This window comes from Macaca fascicularis, chromosome 1, assembly GCF_037993035.2.
Source record: "Macaca fascicularis isolate 582-1 chromosome 1, T2T-MFA8v1.1".
NCBI lineage: Eukaryota > Metazoa > Chordata > Mammalia > Primates > Cercopithecidae > Macaca > Macaca fascicularis.
The window spans coordinates 81,740,743-81,755,742 of NC_088375.1; the positions used below are offsets into that span (position 1 = coordinate 81,740,743).

The 15,000-nt window shown below is 38.7% G+C and overlaps 1 protein-coding gene across 7 annotated transcripts in view; it reads right to left on the reverse strand.

Moving 5' to 3' along the window:
* The window catches only part of TP53BP2 (tumor protein p53 binding protein 2), a 104,146-nt gene continuing 89,146 nt past the window's right edge, over positions 1-15,000 (reverse strand). For all 7 annotated transcript variants that reach the window (XM_045397704.2, XM_074037155.1, XM_005540942.4 and 4 more), the window contains 5 exons: positions 13,119-13,256; positions 12,252-12,385; positions 8,849-9,015; positions 3,987-4,186; positions 1-799 (listed from right to left, as the gene is read on the reverse strand). In XM_045397704.2, coding sequence (XP_045253639.2) covers positions 758-799; positions 3,987-4,186; positions 8,849-9,015; positions 12,252-12,385; positions 13,119-13,256 — 681 coding nt within the window. In that variant the 3' untranslated portion in view covers positions 1-757. The remainder of the gene's footprint in view (positions 800-3,986; positions 4,187-8,848; positions 9,016-12,251; positions 12,386-13,118; positions 13,257-15,000) is intronic.

Here is a 15,000-nt window from a genome sequence, read left to right on the forward strand (position 1 = left end):
TTAGCATCAAAAAGTTTATTACAACTGTTTTTAAAGTCAGCTAGGATCTTGACAAATATTACGATTAAGTCTAGCAAGTTGCTAATTTCTGAGATACAAAAGACAATAAATACAGATTAAAATTCAGCCTACAAACAAGATTCTATATCTAATTACTGGTACTGTAGTTTAGTTTCAATATTTCAAACATATGTATAATTCTTAAGATGCTACAAGAACTCATATAATAAAGTTACTGTTCACTGACGACCAACTAACAGTTCCTCAATGACAATATACAAGTGTGCAGGGCCTTCGAGCCTTCAGGTGAGCCCCGCAACGGCCTGCTGGTGCCTGGTACAATCAGAGACGGCGATGTGATGGTGGCAGGAGGACTGGTTTAGGAGCAGGTGCTGAAAACACTCACTAAATAGGACAGAGAGCTGATTTCCCAACTGCCCAATAAATGGTCCTATTTACTGGACAGGATTCTTGTAGAAAACAGGATTGTCGCTGTATACTTCTCCGAGTGCTACATGGGACACCTTTGCCCCAACACGGTATGGCCTGCTGACGTAGATGCTTTATTTCATCATGCTAAATGTCCTCTAAGGGTAAATTCTTCAATCCTTCATTTTCTTCTAGAGACATTCTTCATCGCTTTCAAGCTACATTGTCATTAAAATAAGTCTTGTGAAATTTTTGCCAAAAATAATCGTATTACTTCTTCTTAAAAACAGAGATTAATTCTTCATTGACTAAAATTCTGTGTGAAGTTTCAGGCCAAGCTCCTTTGTCTTGGTTTAATTCTTGGGTATAGCTGCAAGAGAGTTTTAAAAAATATTTACATACTATAACAGATGTATGGGAATATAACAAAATTTCAAGAAATAATGAGGTTACGGGACAGATGTCACGGGAAGGAAATCAAAGTGAGAAAAGCACTCTTTGTGGTGTGTGTGGCACCTAGAGCTTTACGTTTAGCAACGTACTCATCAGCTAGACTGCACAGGACGTTCAAAGATCACAAGAGTCCGTCAACTGTGACAACTCTACAAAGCAGCAATATAAAAACCCATGACAGTTCTGGGTATTAACTCAATCTGCACAGCTTGTTGAGCTGTAAATCGGCTCTAACAAGGAAGGTAAACTGCTGTATGCTCTATGCTCCAGCTTCTATTAGGAAGGAAGAAAGAGACTGAATTCCTTTACCTTTATTCACAATGGACATGACGTTGTGTCATGGGACTTCAGACTGTCAGAAATGAAATGCCACAGATTAAAAGTCTACAAATTGAAGGAAGATTGGGTGGAGTTTTTTGCTTTAGAACTCTGTGGTTTTGTGTTTCCACAAGAGCTATAAAGGTGAGTCCTAGTGAAGGCTGCAAGGCCTCTAGGCCTGAGCCAGAACCAAGTCAAACTGGTAAATTCAACTGACACACCAAACAAAAGCAGCCCCTCTTGACAAAAGAAGAGGAAAAAAAAGGTTTACTCGAAGAAAGTAGAATCATAGGCTTTAATTACATCGCAATTAAAAAGTTTCAAAATAATAAATAAATAATTTTAAAAAGAAAAAGAGTCAGACTTCCAGTCAAAACTAAAACACTAACTGGTGGATCCATGTTACAGAAAATATTATTTTTCTATCTGAAAAAAAGACATTTACCTAATACAATTTTCTAGACTTTTATCTGAGCCCTAACAACAAATATGCACTTTCCTTTAAAAAAAAAAAAAAATCAGGAAAACAAACCAAAAAAGTTGTGTAGAGGATACTTCTAACAAGAAAAGATTTTCAAAGTACTAAGAAAATCTAAATTTAGGACTAAAATGAAAATCTTCAGTCCAGTCTGTTAATTTCAGAATCTTCTAAACACCACACACAGGAGACAGAACTCAGTCTTTGACCCACGCTTCCCATGTCATTAACCACAGGACCTCTTTGTTAGAAAATTTAAATAATTCAAAAGATCTACTGTACAACTTGGTGACTGTAATTAATAATTATTATATACTTGAAAATCACTAAGAAAATAGATGTTCTCACCAAAAAAAAGATGACCATGTGAGATGATGCATGTATTATTTAGCTCGATTTAGCCATTCTACAAGTATACATATTTCAAATTGTTATACACCATAAATATATACAATTTTTGCCAATTAAAAAAAAAGAAAAGACTCAAGTAAGCAACTAGTTCTAAGAAGGTAAAATCTCTCCCAGATAACAAAAGGGCTTATTTACTGTTGATGTTTATCAGAGAAGGAAAGTGGCTGCAGGCAAGAGACTGTACATCTCTAGTGCTAGGGACTCTGGAGAAGCAACTGAGGGTGCTCGAAAGAGAACAACCTTTATATTTCTACTTTCCTCTGGTAATCTGAAAGCTTTTTTTTTAAGACAGGGTCCACTCCGTCACCCAGGCTGGAGTGCAGTGGCAGGATCTCGGCTCACCACAACCTCTGCCTCCCAGGCTCAACCGATTTTCCTGCCTCAACCTCCCGAGTAGCTGGGATTACAGTATTTTTAGTAGAGACAGGGTTTTACCATGTTGGCCAGGCTGGTCTCAAACTCCTGACCTCAAGTGATCCTCCTGCCTCAGCCTCCCAAAGTGCTGGGATTACAGGCGTGAGCCACTATGCCTGGCCCCTGAAAGCTTTTTCTAAGGGCTCCATAGCCTAATTTTATTTGTTTTTCACTTTCATTATTCTTTAAAGTTACATTATGATCACCCAAATGAACACTGTCTAATCATGTATTCAAAACTTATTATGAAATGTTTTTTTCATAATAAATTTTGCTGTCAGGACAGCAACAGTCAAGGTATTGTATAAGTAATTTACACTGCACGTTAGACAAACAACAATGGCGAAGGGAGAGTCAGGGAGAGATGCTGGTCAGAATCCAGGCAGTCAGGTTCCAACACTGAAGTCATTTCAAAGAATCCCATTGAAAGTAATGCCTAGGCAGTGGGTCACTCGCAGAATCCTGTTCATAGCCTAGATGCCAGAGTAAAGGCTCCATGTGAGTGGAGGCCATGTCTGTCTGACACTTGATGAAAAGACCAAGAATAGCATCTACCATTTGCTCTCTATTAGACCTCTGAGTTATCCTCACACCAATCTTAGGAGGCAGGATTCTCCAGCCCTCCCCACGTTCCTTCTGCAGCCTGGATACCCAGATAGCAGGTGCTGCAGGTGGGGTTGAAGCAATGTGGAGGCCAGTGCTCACAACCTACACACCATCTTCTGTGTATCACAACTGGCTCTTCCTTTCCTCAACCCTTTCCTTACCTCCTCACCAAGAGCAGATTGTGCAAGCACTTTAAACTTTTATCTCAATCTCTCAATTACCCTGATCATTTCTCTCACTATTTCATACATTCTTCATGCCCCTTGTACACACAAAACTGCTATAAGAGAACAGCTGAATCTACGAAGAGCTTAACGCAAAGCCCTGGAATCTGTTATTCTCGCTTTCTCTCCTCTGTCTGACCATATGCCAGCTTTCCCCTGAAAATACTCCAGGAGAATCTTTACATGATGACAGCAGTCCCATTGTACTACACTATAGAAGTGGTACATATGTGCTGGCATGACATTGTTTTCTCGCTTTTTATGAAATATAAATCAAATAGTAGAGAAAAACAAAGAATCTTATCCTTAATGCCCTGTTGGAAGCTCTCTACCAGATTTGCAAATCCTGATTGAGACAGATTAAAAACTGATTTCAGATGTCACAGGCTCAATTCCAATCATATTATCCAGTTATCTTTAGTCTGTTCATAAATGTAGGGAGGACCCCTGACCTCCAGGGCTGGCAAACATATGTTATTGATCATAATAAGAATCACTGAAAATGTGGCTTTAAGCCTAAGACTATCAAATGTTTAAATTCCATGTCTTATTAACAAAGGGCAGTTGGGTGTACTGTATCCGTAACATACAGCAGTTTTACAAGGCCCCTCTCTGGCACACAGGAAAACACCGTAAGTGTCAGAATAACTTACTCCCAGCAAGTTGCGTGGAACATATCCCTCCTTATCATTAAGGCGCGCCCACCACCATTCGATTTCATCTTCATCCTCCCTGTGGATGATTGTCATGCAGTCTCCTTCTTTCATGGGCAGCTCATCATCATTCTGAGGTTCATAATCCCAAAGTGCATAAATGACTCCTTTATTCATTATGCCCATCTTCTCCTGAACTCCTAAAATGATGACAGTAAGATAAAGCACAGAATATACAACTCGGAGTACACCACTCCGTAACTTTTAGCTATATGAAACAAAATGGGAAGAAAAAGGCACAGGCTGGAATGTTAGTACTACATTAAATATACAATAGAATGTCCTGAGGTGGGGGGTAGAGTGCAATGGAAGGCAACAATGTATAGGGAACATAAGAAGGACACATAACTATATGCTATCATCTCTAAAACAGCTCTAAAACCTAGCACTTTATAAGCATCTCTTAAAGGAGCTACTCAGAGTACAAAAACTTTTGCAAGCTTAGGAACTAAAAAAAGAATTCAAATCTAGGATATTAAAAAAGTGAACGATATGCCTGTCCAATTTCAGTCTACTCCCAAATGTAATGACTAAGGAACTCTAGAAACATTACTTCATTCTTTACTCAAAATTCAGAGCAGACAGAGAAAAAAACAGAAGCACAATGGTCTCTATGAATTTCCAAATGGGGAAAGACAGAAGAAAAAAATATATATGGAATACGTTAGAATACAAAAATATGGCATTTTAGACAGGATCAAAGTCTTCATATAATCAACCCTAATATAGTAAGAATCAGAATTCTAAAAGATGTTGAAATCCACAAACTAGGAAGGGAAAAATCCTCAGAAGTCCACCTTTCAACAGATTTGCAACTTAACTACACATTTAAGTTTTGCCCTTCTTCACTTACACCTTCCTATCCTAAAGGGCAATGCTAGTAAGAAATAACAATCATCAACTGGCAGGCAATAGGAAAAAAGCAGAGGAGAAGGAAAATAATTAAGGTAATAAAGTTCTCCACAATTCAGAATTATTATTTTCACTTTTATAATTTTTACAAAACCAGGAAAATACTTGCTAGCTTTTGAATAGCTTTTTCAGCTTATGTGAGCACTAAACTATTGATTATGAAATTATTCCTATATCAACTAATGATATAGCACACAGTATATTTCTCTCACTCTGGGAAAAACTGAAACAAGAAATTGTTCTTTTCTAAAAGAAGGCTCTGCCAATCTAAAGAGACAATTTCCAACTTTTCTTGTTTAAAGATGACATGCAAAGCATGACAGACTCACATGGCAATCAAACTTTATATAACTATAACTTCACAGAGTTTTTTAAATGGCCACAGTGTCTGAGATGGGAATGAAGAAAGACGGGGGAGATTCTGGATATTTTAGTATACTCAAAATAACAGCTCAAGTCCCAATTTGCAATAAATTAGGGACCAGGGTCTTGCCCAGGATGGTCCAGAACTCCTGGGCTCAGAAGATCCTCCCACTTCAGCCTCCCAAAGTGCTGGGATTACAGGCTTGAGCTACTGCACCCAGCCTCCAATAATCATTAGGAATGGAGGAAAATTCTCATTACTTTGCTATTCATCAGATTAAGAGTTGTAAATTACTTTGTAAAAAATTTTTAGAGGGGACTAAAAACATGCTCAATGTTACCGGTAACTTGGGAAATGCAAACTAAAGCTACAACAAGGTATCATTCCAAATCCACCAACAGTTAAAGAGAACGTGGAGTAAAAAGAACCCTCTGCTAGATGTGTATCACTGTGACCTGGCAAGTCCACTTGTAGATAAACACCAGAAGACAAGTACCAAAATGTTCACAAGGATGTTTACAGTGGAAGGAAAAGGAGGAGGGAGGGAAGGAGGGAAACAGCACACATGTCCTTCGAAAGTAGAATAAAAAGATAAATTGTACAGTGAAAATAAACTATAGCTACAGGCAACACGAGTGAATCTCAAAAACAGTGATGAATGAGAACAGCAGGCCACAGAATCACCAGTATGATTTTATACAAAGGGCAAAAACAAGCAAAACTGAAAATATTAGTTATAGGATTCACATACAAATGATGCAATTATTTTACACAACAAGCAGTGCTAAATGTGAAAGCAGTGGTCACTACAGACGTAACAAGGGGCCACATCAGGGAGGGGAGTCCAAACGATGTCAGAGATAGTGGTTATGTTCTATTTCCTAAGTTGGGTACACAGTTACTCACTGTGTGTAATCTATTATCATTACTTAAACAGCACATCCTGGTATCTATGATATACTTCATAAATTTTAAGAATCTGACCAAATATCTCTAATGTTTAAAAAAATCATTCTCCATATCTAAATATAGGTCAAGATGGTCAATAAATTTAATACAGCAAAATATATATTAACACATTATATGTGTGTGTGTGTGTGTGTGTGTGTATATATATATATATATATTTTTTTTTTTCCCCCCCCGAGACGGAGTCTCGCTCTGTCGCTCAGGCTGGAGTGCAGTGGCACGATCTCAGCTCCCTGCAAGTTCCTCCTCCCGGGTTCACACCATTCTCCTGTTTAGCCTCCAGAGTAGCTGGGACTACAGGCACCCGCCACCATGCCCAGCTAATTTTTTGTATTTTTAGTAGAGAGGCTAATTTTTTGTATTTTTAGTAGGGACGGGGTTTCACCGTGTTAGCCAGGATGGTCTCAATCTCCTGACCTCAATCTCCCACCTCAGCCTCCCAAAGTGCTGGGATTACAGGCATGAGCCATCGCGACTGGCTTTTTTTTTTGGAGACAAAGTTTCACTCTTGTTGCCCAGGCTAGAGTGCAATGGTATGGTCTCAGGTCACTGCAACCTCGGCCTCCGGGTTCAAACAGTTCTCCTGCCTCTGCCTCCCAAGTAGCTGGGATTACAGGTGCCCACCACCACAGCTGGCTAATTTTTGTATTTTTAGTACAGATGGGGTTTCACCATGTTGGCCAGGCTGGTCCCTCAAACTTCCGACCTCAAGAGATCCACCTGCCTCAGCCTCCCAAAGAAATGGGATTACAGGCATGAGCCACTGCACCCGGCCAACACATTAACGCCCATAACTTCAGCATGTTGGAAGGCCAAGGTGGGAGGACTGCTTGAGCCTAGGAGTTCAAGGCTGTAGGGAGCTATGATCACACCACTGCATTCCAACCTGAGTAACAGAGCGAGATTGTCTCAAAAACAAAATACATATATATATATATATATATATATATATATATATATAATTTATACTTATATATATAACAATTTTTAAATATGTTACTATATCAAAATATTCTATGGTCCAGAGTTCAAAACAAAACATAAAAGGCTGGGCATGTGGCTCACACCTGTAATCTCAGCTCTGGGAGGCTGAGACAAGAGGATTCTGTAAGGCCAGGAGTTTGAGACTAGCCTGGGCAACAGAGTGACGCCCCATCTCCAAAAGAAATTTAAAAGGTCAGGCATGGTGGCTCACAACTGTAATGCCAGCACTTTGGGAGGCCAAGACAGGCAGATTGCCTAAGCTCAGGAGTTGGAGACCAGCCTGAACAACATGGCAAAATCCCATCTCTACTAAAAATACAAAAACTAGCTGGGTGTGGTGGTACACACCTGTAGTCCCAGTTACTCTGGAGGCTGAGGTGGATCACCTGAGCCCTGGCAGTCGAGGTTGCAATGAGCTGTGACTGCACCACTGCACGCCAACCTGGGTGACACAGCAAAACCCTACCTCAAAAATAAATAAATAATAATAAAATAAAAAATCAGCCAGATGTGGTAGCAGATGCCTGTGGTCCCAGCTATTTGAAAGGCTGAGGCAGAAGGATCACCTAAGCCTGGGAGTTCGGGGCTACAGATGACCATGCTGCTGCACTCCAGCCTGGGTGACAGAGTAAGACCTCGCCTCTAAAAAAATAAAATAAAATAAAATAATCACAAATATCAACAATAAAAACTGCCAGCTGAGAGAGATGAAGAAGGGAATTTGAGGTTTGTGGTTCTCTGACTAGGGCCTGAAAAAAGGCCTAGAGACAGAGGGAAAAGTGTTCAGCACAGAGGGCAGAGGCGTCTGTTTTACCCTTAGGGGTCTTCCAATCAACTGGGAAAGGAGTTAACTGAAAACCTGAGCAGTATGGAGTTCTGGGACCTCCTCATTTGTCTCTGTCTTCCCTCCTTCTTTAATTCCTCTTAAGCCCAACTAAAGAGGAAAATTTACCTCAACTTCTAAGCCTTGTAAACAAAAATTTCCTTGTAAATACAAACGCCAATCAACATATATCCATCTAAAACTTCAAGTCCATTTTCCTCTAGGTACAGATCTGATGGTAGCAATCAGAACCATAAACTCAAAATTAAGAAAACAAAAGAGAAAAAAAATAAAAGACAGCTCCAAAATATATGTTGCTTTTATTTCACTATATGACAAGTTTGATTTTTAGGAAACCTTGGGACCATTTGGGTTCTTAAACTGATCCCGCACTTCTCTTGATCATGTTGTTTGGAGAGGGGGGTCTGTTTACTTATTTGCAAGGATACACCATCAATCTATAAGTACTAAAGCCTTAATAGAGGCTCTTTTGATGGTAAAGTCATTAACACCACTAGGTCAGATGCTGCAGCACTGTCTTTTGTAGTTGAAGAAGTCCCTGACAATAGCTGTTTCTAAGCATACAAACAGAAGCTGTATTATCTGTGACCAAGGCTGTTGTATTTTCAAGGTCCAAGACTGTGGATAATACAAGATTTTTTCCAAACAAACATACTTATTGAATTACACCCTGGAGATATGAATAAATGAATGCAGTAATCAATACATTTAGTTCTACTTGTCACATACCATAAAGAAACTGGGAGCACTGAGTGTAGCCTTCCTCCATTTCCTCGCACTTATCTGCAGCAGTCTGCATGTCACTGTAGGTCATGGCAAACACAGCGGCTCCTGACTCCACCAAAAACTTACACACTTGGACGTTGTTACATGAGGCAGCACAATGTAATGGAGTCCTGTGAAGCAAGACACAAGGGCTAGAACTGTTTTCCTAAACTGAATGACACCTGCTGTGATAAGATATCTGGAAAGAAAGTTGTTGAGTCTTTCATCTACCAATCTTTCTTCTGAAAACCTCTTAAACAGTTTTTTAAAAACCAGTTCAACATAGATTATTGAACCCATCAAAGAATTACAGCCACAAATGAAAATTTCAGAGAATCATGGACCACACTGGGGCTGGGAGCTTGGCAAAGGGTGAGAAGAATCAAGGACGTGGATAAACAGAAATGAAATCTGTATAAACATTTAAGAAAAACAATATTAAAACGGATTTAGTTCTATGTTCTGGAGCACCCAGCCTAATTCTTTCTGTCAGAGTAGAAGGTCTAACAGTCCTTAAGTTATTTAAGTTATACACCTTCACTCAAAACACTGGCCTTTAAATATAACTATTTATTGTTACCAATTTTGAAGGAATTAAGTTGCATATATGAACTACTTTTATATTTGTTAAATCCCAAGTTAAAATAAATTTTAATGGAAAAAATTTGTCAAATCAATTGAGACCAGAAAAGTGACTGTAAAATACACACATTTCAATCTACTATAGGTAACTGGCCAGCAGCAATTAATTAATACCATTAAAGAGAACCTTCTCCAGCATCTCAAATGTTTTATAACAAATTATAAACGACCCTAGACTAATAGTAAAGGTATAACAAGAACCAGTACCACTGCCCAAACTCAGAAGGTGAGTTTGAAACTGTTAATCAGGCTCTGAAGTACATAAGATTTAATGTTTCTCTACTGTTTCCTCTCCTCTTTATTCTCCTTGGGTATATAGACTTGAAAAAAAAAAAAAAAACGGACCAGGCACAGTGGCTCCCAGCACTTTGGGAGGCCGAGGCAGGCAGGTCACCTGAGGTCAGGAGTTTGAGACCAGCCTGGCCAACATGGTAAAACCCCAACTCTACTAAAAATACAAGAATTAGCCAGGCGTGGTGGTACACACCTGTAATCCCAGCTACTGGGGAGGCTGAGGCATGAGAATCACCTGAACAGGAGGCGGAGGTTGCAGTGAGCCAAGATCATGCCAGTGTACTCCAGGGTGACACAGCAAGAGTCTGTCTCAAAGAAAAACTTACTTATGTATTTTTTTGGCCAGGCACAGTGACTCACTCCTGTAATCCTGGCACTCTGAAAGGCCAAGGAGGGCGGATCACTTGAGTTCAAGGGTTCAAGACCAGCCTGTGCAACACAGCAAAACTCCATCTCTACTAAAAATACAAAAAAATAGCCAGGTGTGGTGGCACACACCTGTGGTCCTAACTACTTGGGAGGCTGAGATGGGAGGATTGCTTCAGCCTACTTCAGCCCAGAGGGCTAAGTTACACTGAGCCAAGATGGTGCCACTGCACTCCGGCCTGGGGGACAGAACAAGACCCCGACTCAAAAAAATAAAAAAAGAAAGAAAAAAATTTTTTTAATTCCCCGTTCTAGATCACTTTTTTTTTTTTGTGGGGGGTCTTGCTCTGTCACCCAGACTGGAGTACAGTGATGCAATTTCAGCTCACTGCAGTCTTGACCTCCAGGCTCCAGAAATCTTCCCACCTCAGCCTCTCCAATAGCTGGGACTACAGGCACACACCAGCACACCTAGCTAATTTTTAAAAATTTTTTGTAGAGACAGGGTCTCTCTATGTTGCCCAGGCCGATCTCAAACTCCTGGGCTCAAGTGATCTTCCGCTTCAGCATCCCAAAGTGCTGGGATTACAGGTATTAGACACCATGCCTGGCCAGAACACTATTACTAATAGTTTGGCAAATATTACTATAGATTGTTTCATTGCATGCTCTTTAATAATGAAAAATTATATACAACATAAATGCCCAACGTTAGGAAAACAAGGGCATTATGACACAGTAAGAATTTGTTTTGTTTATGCTATAATGTTAAACTAAAAATACAGGCTTAAACATTACATATGTTAGGAGCTTAACTACATTTGTGAAAAGCATATGAAAAAGAGCTTGGGCCAAGTACGGTGGCTCATACTTATAAACCCAGCACTTTGAAAGGCTGGGGCAGGAGGATCACTTGAGTCCAGGAGTTCGAGACCAACCTGGGCAACATAGTAAGACCTTGTCTCTATAAAAATAAAAATAAAAATAACTTTTTAAAAAAGACCCTGAAGAAAATATATTAAAATATGAATGGTGTTTACCTGTACACTGTGGGGATACAGATGGCTTTGTTTTCCTCTTATTTCTATTTTGCATGTTTTCCACAGTGGACACACATTAAAATGTAAATGTTTAAAAATTGTAACCAAAGTGCTTCTCCAAGCATTAAAACAAAAATTGGAAAACAATCTCAATGTCTAATAAAAGGGAGACTGTCACAATGAGTATGCAGTCATGTGATAGAGTAATATGAGGCTGAGATGTATGTATCTGTGCATGCAATTTATATATGCATACATGAGAACTTTATATTGTAACTATTTTCCATATTATGAGAAAAACAAGTTGTGAAACTAAAATACTGGAGTAAATACAGTGTGATTACAACTTTTTAAAATCCTATAAAGAAAAAAGTAAATTGTATTCTTCCACAAAAGTAACACATTCTAACTTAAAACATTTTTTCAAATAAAATACAAAATTTGCTATCTATTCTGCTAGTTTTGGGGGTGACAGGATCTTATTAGGACCTTTACTGTTATTATTTAATGTTGACTAACATTTCTCCTATCCTGCAAACAATACTCATCACTTGTAGTACTGCTTGTGTTTTACGTACACCCTGGTTCCATGACAAACGGATTCCATGGTCAAATATATATGGGATATGTTGCAAGTTATAATCCCCTCTTGGAGATATAGAATGGACATTAATATACTGAAGACTGTGAACGATTTCAGGGGATTGGGGATACCTTGCCTAAATCAGCACTTCTCTCTTAAGCTTTGCTTAAGGATGCTAATTAACTGCGTACTACTTTGTTACATTTATTTTTATCATTAACTACTAAACTTGTTAAAACTCTACCTACCTCCAGGACGGGAATGAGATGACTGTTACATGAACACATGTTAATTCCTCAAAAATAGATACATTTCTCCAGCTAGATTACAAGCTCGAGGACATACACTGACATACTTCTTTGTCTTCCAACAGCACTATGACACTGCTTATAAACCGATTCCCACAACTGAAGTTTGACTGGAGTTTAAAGGAAAATCTTACCATCCATCACTATCAGCAGCATTTACATTTACACCAAACTGTACCAGGAACTTCACGATTTCTGTGTGGCCTGCACACACAGCATTGTGAAGAGCCGTGATGCCTTCATCATTGGGCAGGCTTGGGTCATCAACCTATATCAATAAGAAGGGTGAACATAACTCTAGTTTCTTGTAACCTGAACTGTCACTACTAACTGGCTACTTTAGGGTCAAGAGGACAGAAACAGACTCTTGTGACACTTTCAAAAATCATAATTAAAACCTAAAGGAGCCAAGAAAACTATACCAAGAACAATTCTAGAAATAAGACAGACAGAATAACCACATTAAGTAGGCAGTCACTATAAAAAGGTTTTTAAAAAAAAAAAAAAAAAGAAGCCCGAGAAACTATATCCTTATGGTCATTTTTGTTTATTTATCCTCCCAACTTCTCACCACAAATTAGTTTCTAAGTAGAAGCTGCATTTGCTATGGAAAGCAAAAAAAAAAAAAAAAAAAGGTCAACTAAAAATATTTTAAATAGTAGGCTTCTAAAAGTAGAGACCGCATCTCTAACCTAATACAGTATAGTACAAATCTATACATGAACAATTTCCAAAGGGGAGTCATGCTCTCTCTTAAGAAAGAAAAGTACTCTAGAGGACTCCAAGTGAAAACTGAACTTCCAAATGATGACAATTCTATAGCATAGAATTTAAAATAGCATAGCCTATTCTAAAGCATGCCCAAGAGTTCCTGAACACAACCCCACAATGCCTAAAAGGAAAACAATTTTAAAATACAATTTCTCTATAGTAGCTTTCTAATTAGAGCTTTAAAACAAAATACAAGGTCGTATTTAGAAATTTACTAATTATAATCATACCTCATAAATAATTCTCTGTACAAGGTCAAATTCTCCCTCCAAAGACGAATCTAGCAGTAAAGCAAGGGGGTTGAATTTCACCCTCATTCCATGAGCAATACGCTCTGAGCCGGTTTTACGCAAGTTTGTCCTTTTACCCTGCAAAGAAAATGGGTGGAAAATTTAGGATCCTGGTCTAAGCAAGAGAACATCAGCAAATGGGAAGGAATGACTTCTCAGTTACATTAGTGAGAGGAACTTTAACATAGACTTGGCACATTTTATTGAAGTATAACATTATTCAGAAACGTGTACAGAACTAATATGCAGCGTAATGAATTTTCACAAAGTGAACAAACACCATGGAGCAAAGTTGGAGGAACATAACTTTAAAAAAACTAACATAATTACATTTGGGTAATACATTATAGTATAAACTAAACTAAGAGTATAATCAGAAGTGGCAAATAGGCCAGCTTTCTGTCAAGTATCAGAATTAGCCAAGACTGGTCTTTAGACTGCCTACCTAATATAGCATAGCAAACTCCACTCTCTTAAAGTGGGCAACAGCACAGTTCAGAACTACAACAGCTAACCTATATTGAATGATTATTCATTAACCCTCACAAAAACCCTATGGTCCCTAGTTTACAGATAAGGAAACCAAGGCACACAGCTAGTAAATGGCAGAGCTGGGACGTAAATCCAGGTAAGCTGACTTCTTTAAAGTCCGCCATCTTAACCATTTCACACCAGAATGCCTCCTCAGGGGAAAACATATAATTAAGGTAAATAATACAGATTGTTAGTCTGTCTTAGGTATAACAAGGAGAAATCCTACCACCTTAAACTTTTAATGAATCAGGCTTAAAAAAAAAAGGCAAAATTTTAAAGACTAGATCCAACATCTTATAAAACAGGTCTCTTAAACACACCCAACAAAGTAGAGACATTTACTGTCGTGAAGTGTGATACATGTACTCCACATGCTTCTTTCATTTTATCTCAGATGTGGAAAATCACCAAGTTTTAAAAAACATTAAGTGACAATATACTTCACAATGTGCAATGGCTAAAATGTTGTTCTTTGAATGTTATCTGACTGTGGTTAATATAAATCATAAGCAGTACAGTATAATGACACTTGTCAATCCCACTGTTAAAGAATGTACGAGATAGTTGCTTCTATTTTACTTAAAACGAGAAGAAAAAAGTAAGACACTTTACTAGGAAAAGAACAGCAGAATCTTAATTAAAAAGAAAGTATGAGGCCGGGCGCGGTGGCTCACACCTGTAATCCCAGCACTTTGGGAGGCCGAGACGGGCAGATCACGAGGTCAGGAGATCAAGACCATCCTGACTAGCACGGTGAAACCCCGTCTCCACTAAAAAATACAAAAAACTAGCTGGGCGAGGTGGCGGGCGCCTGTAGTCCCAGCTACTCGGGAGGCTGAGGCAGGAGAATGGCGTGAACCCGGGAGGCGGAGCTTGCACTGAGCCAAGATTGCGCCACTGCACTCCAGCCTGGGCAACAGAGCGAGACTCCGTCTCAAAAAAAAAAAAAAAAAAAGAAAGTATGATACTTTTACCAATTCTATTTTTCCTTTTTTCTCCTTGAAAATGTGGATTATTTTGACACAGCAACAAAAAGGCCAGAAAGTAACAAGTGGCTGTAACGTGGATTAGTTTTGGTCAATGTGGCATAAAACTTCCTTCTTTTCTTATGTTTAAAACTCAAAGAGAATCAAGCCTTAGAACTTAGGAGCCACAGAGTTGTTTAAAAACTGTTAACCTCTATTTTAAAACTTTTTTTTCTAGCTTCAAATGTTTAGTACATAAAAGTTTTAAGCAAACATTTACTGTAGCCAATTGTTAAAAATAACTCTGGACAATAATTATCTTT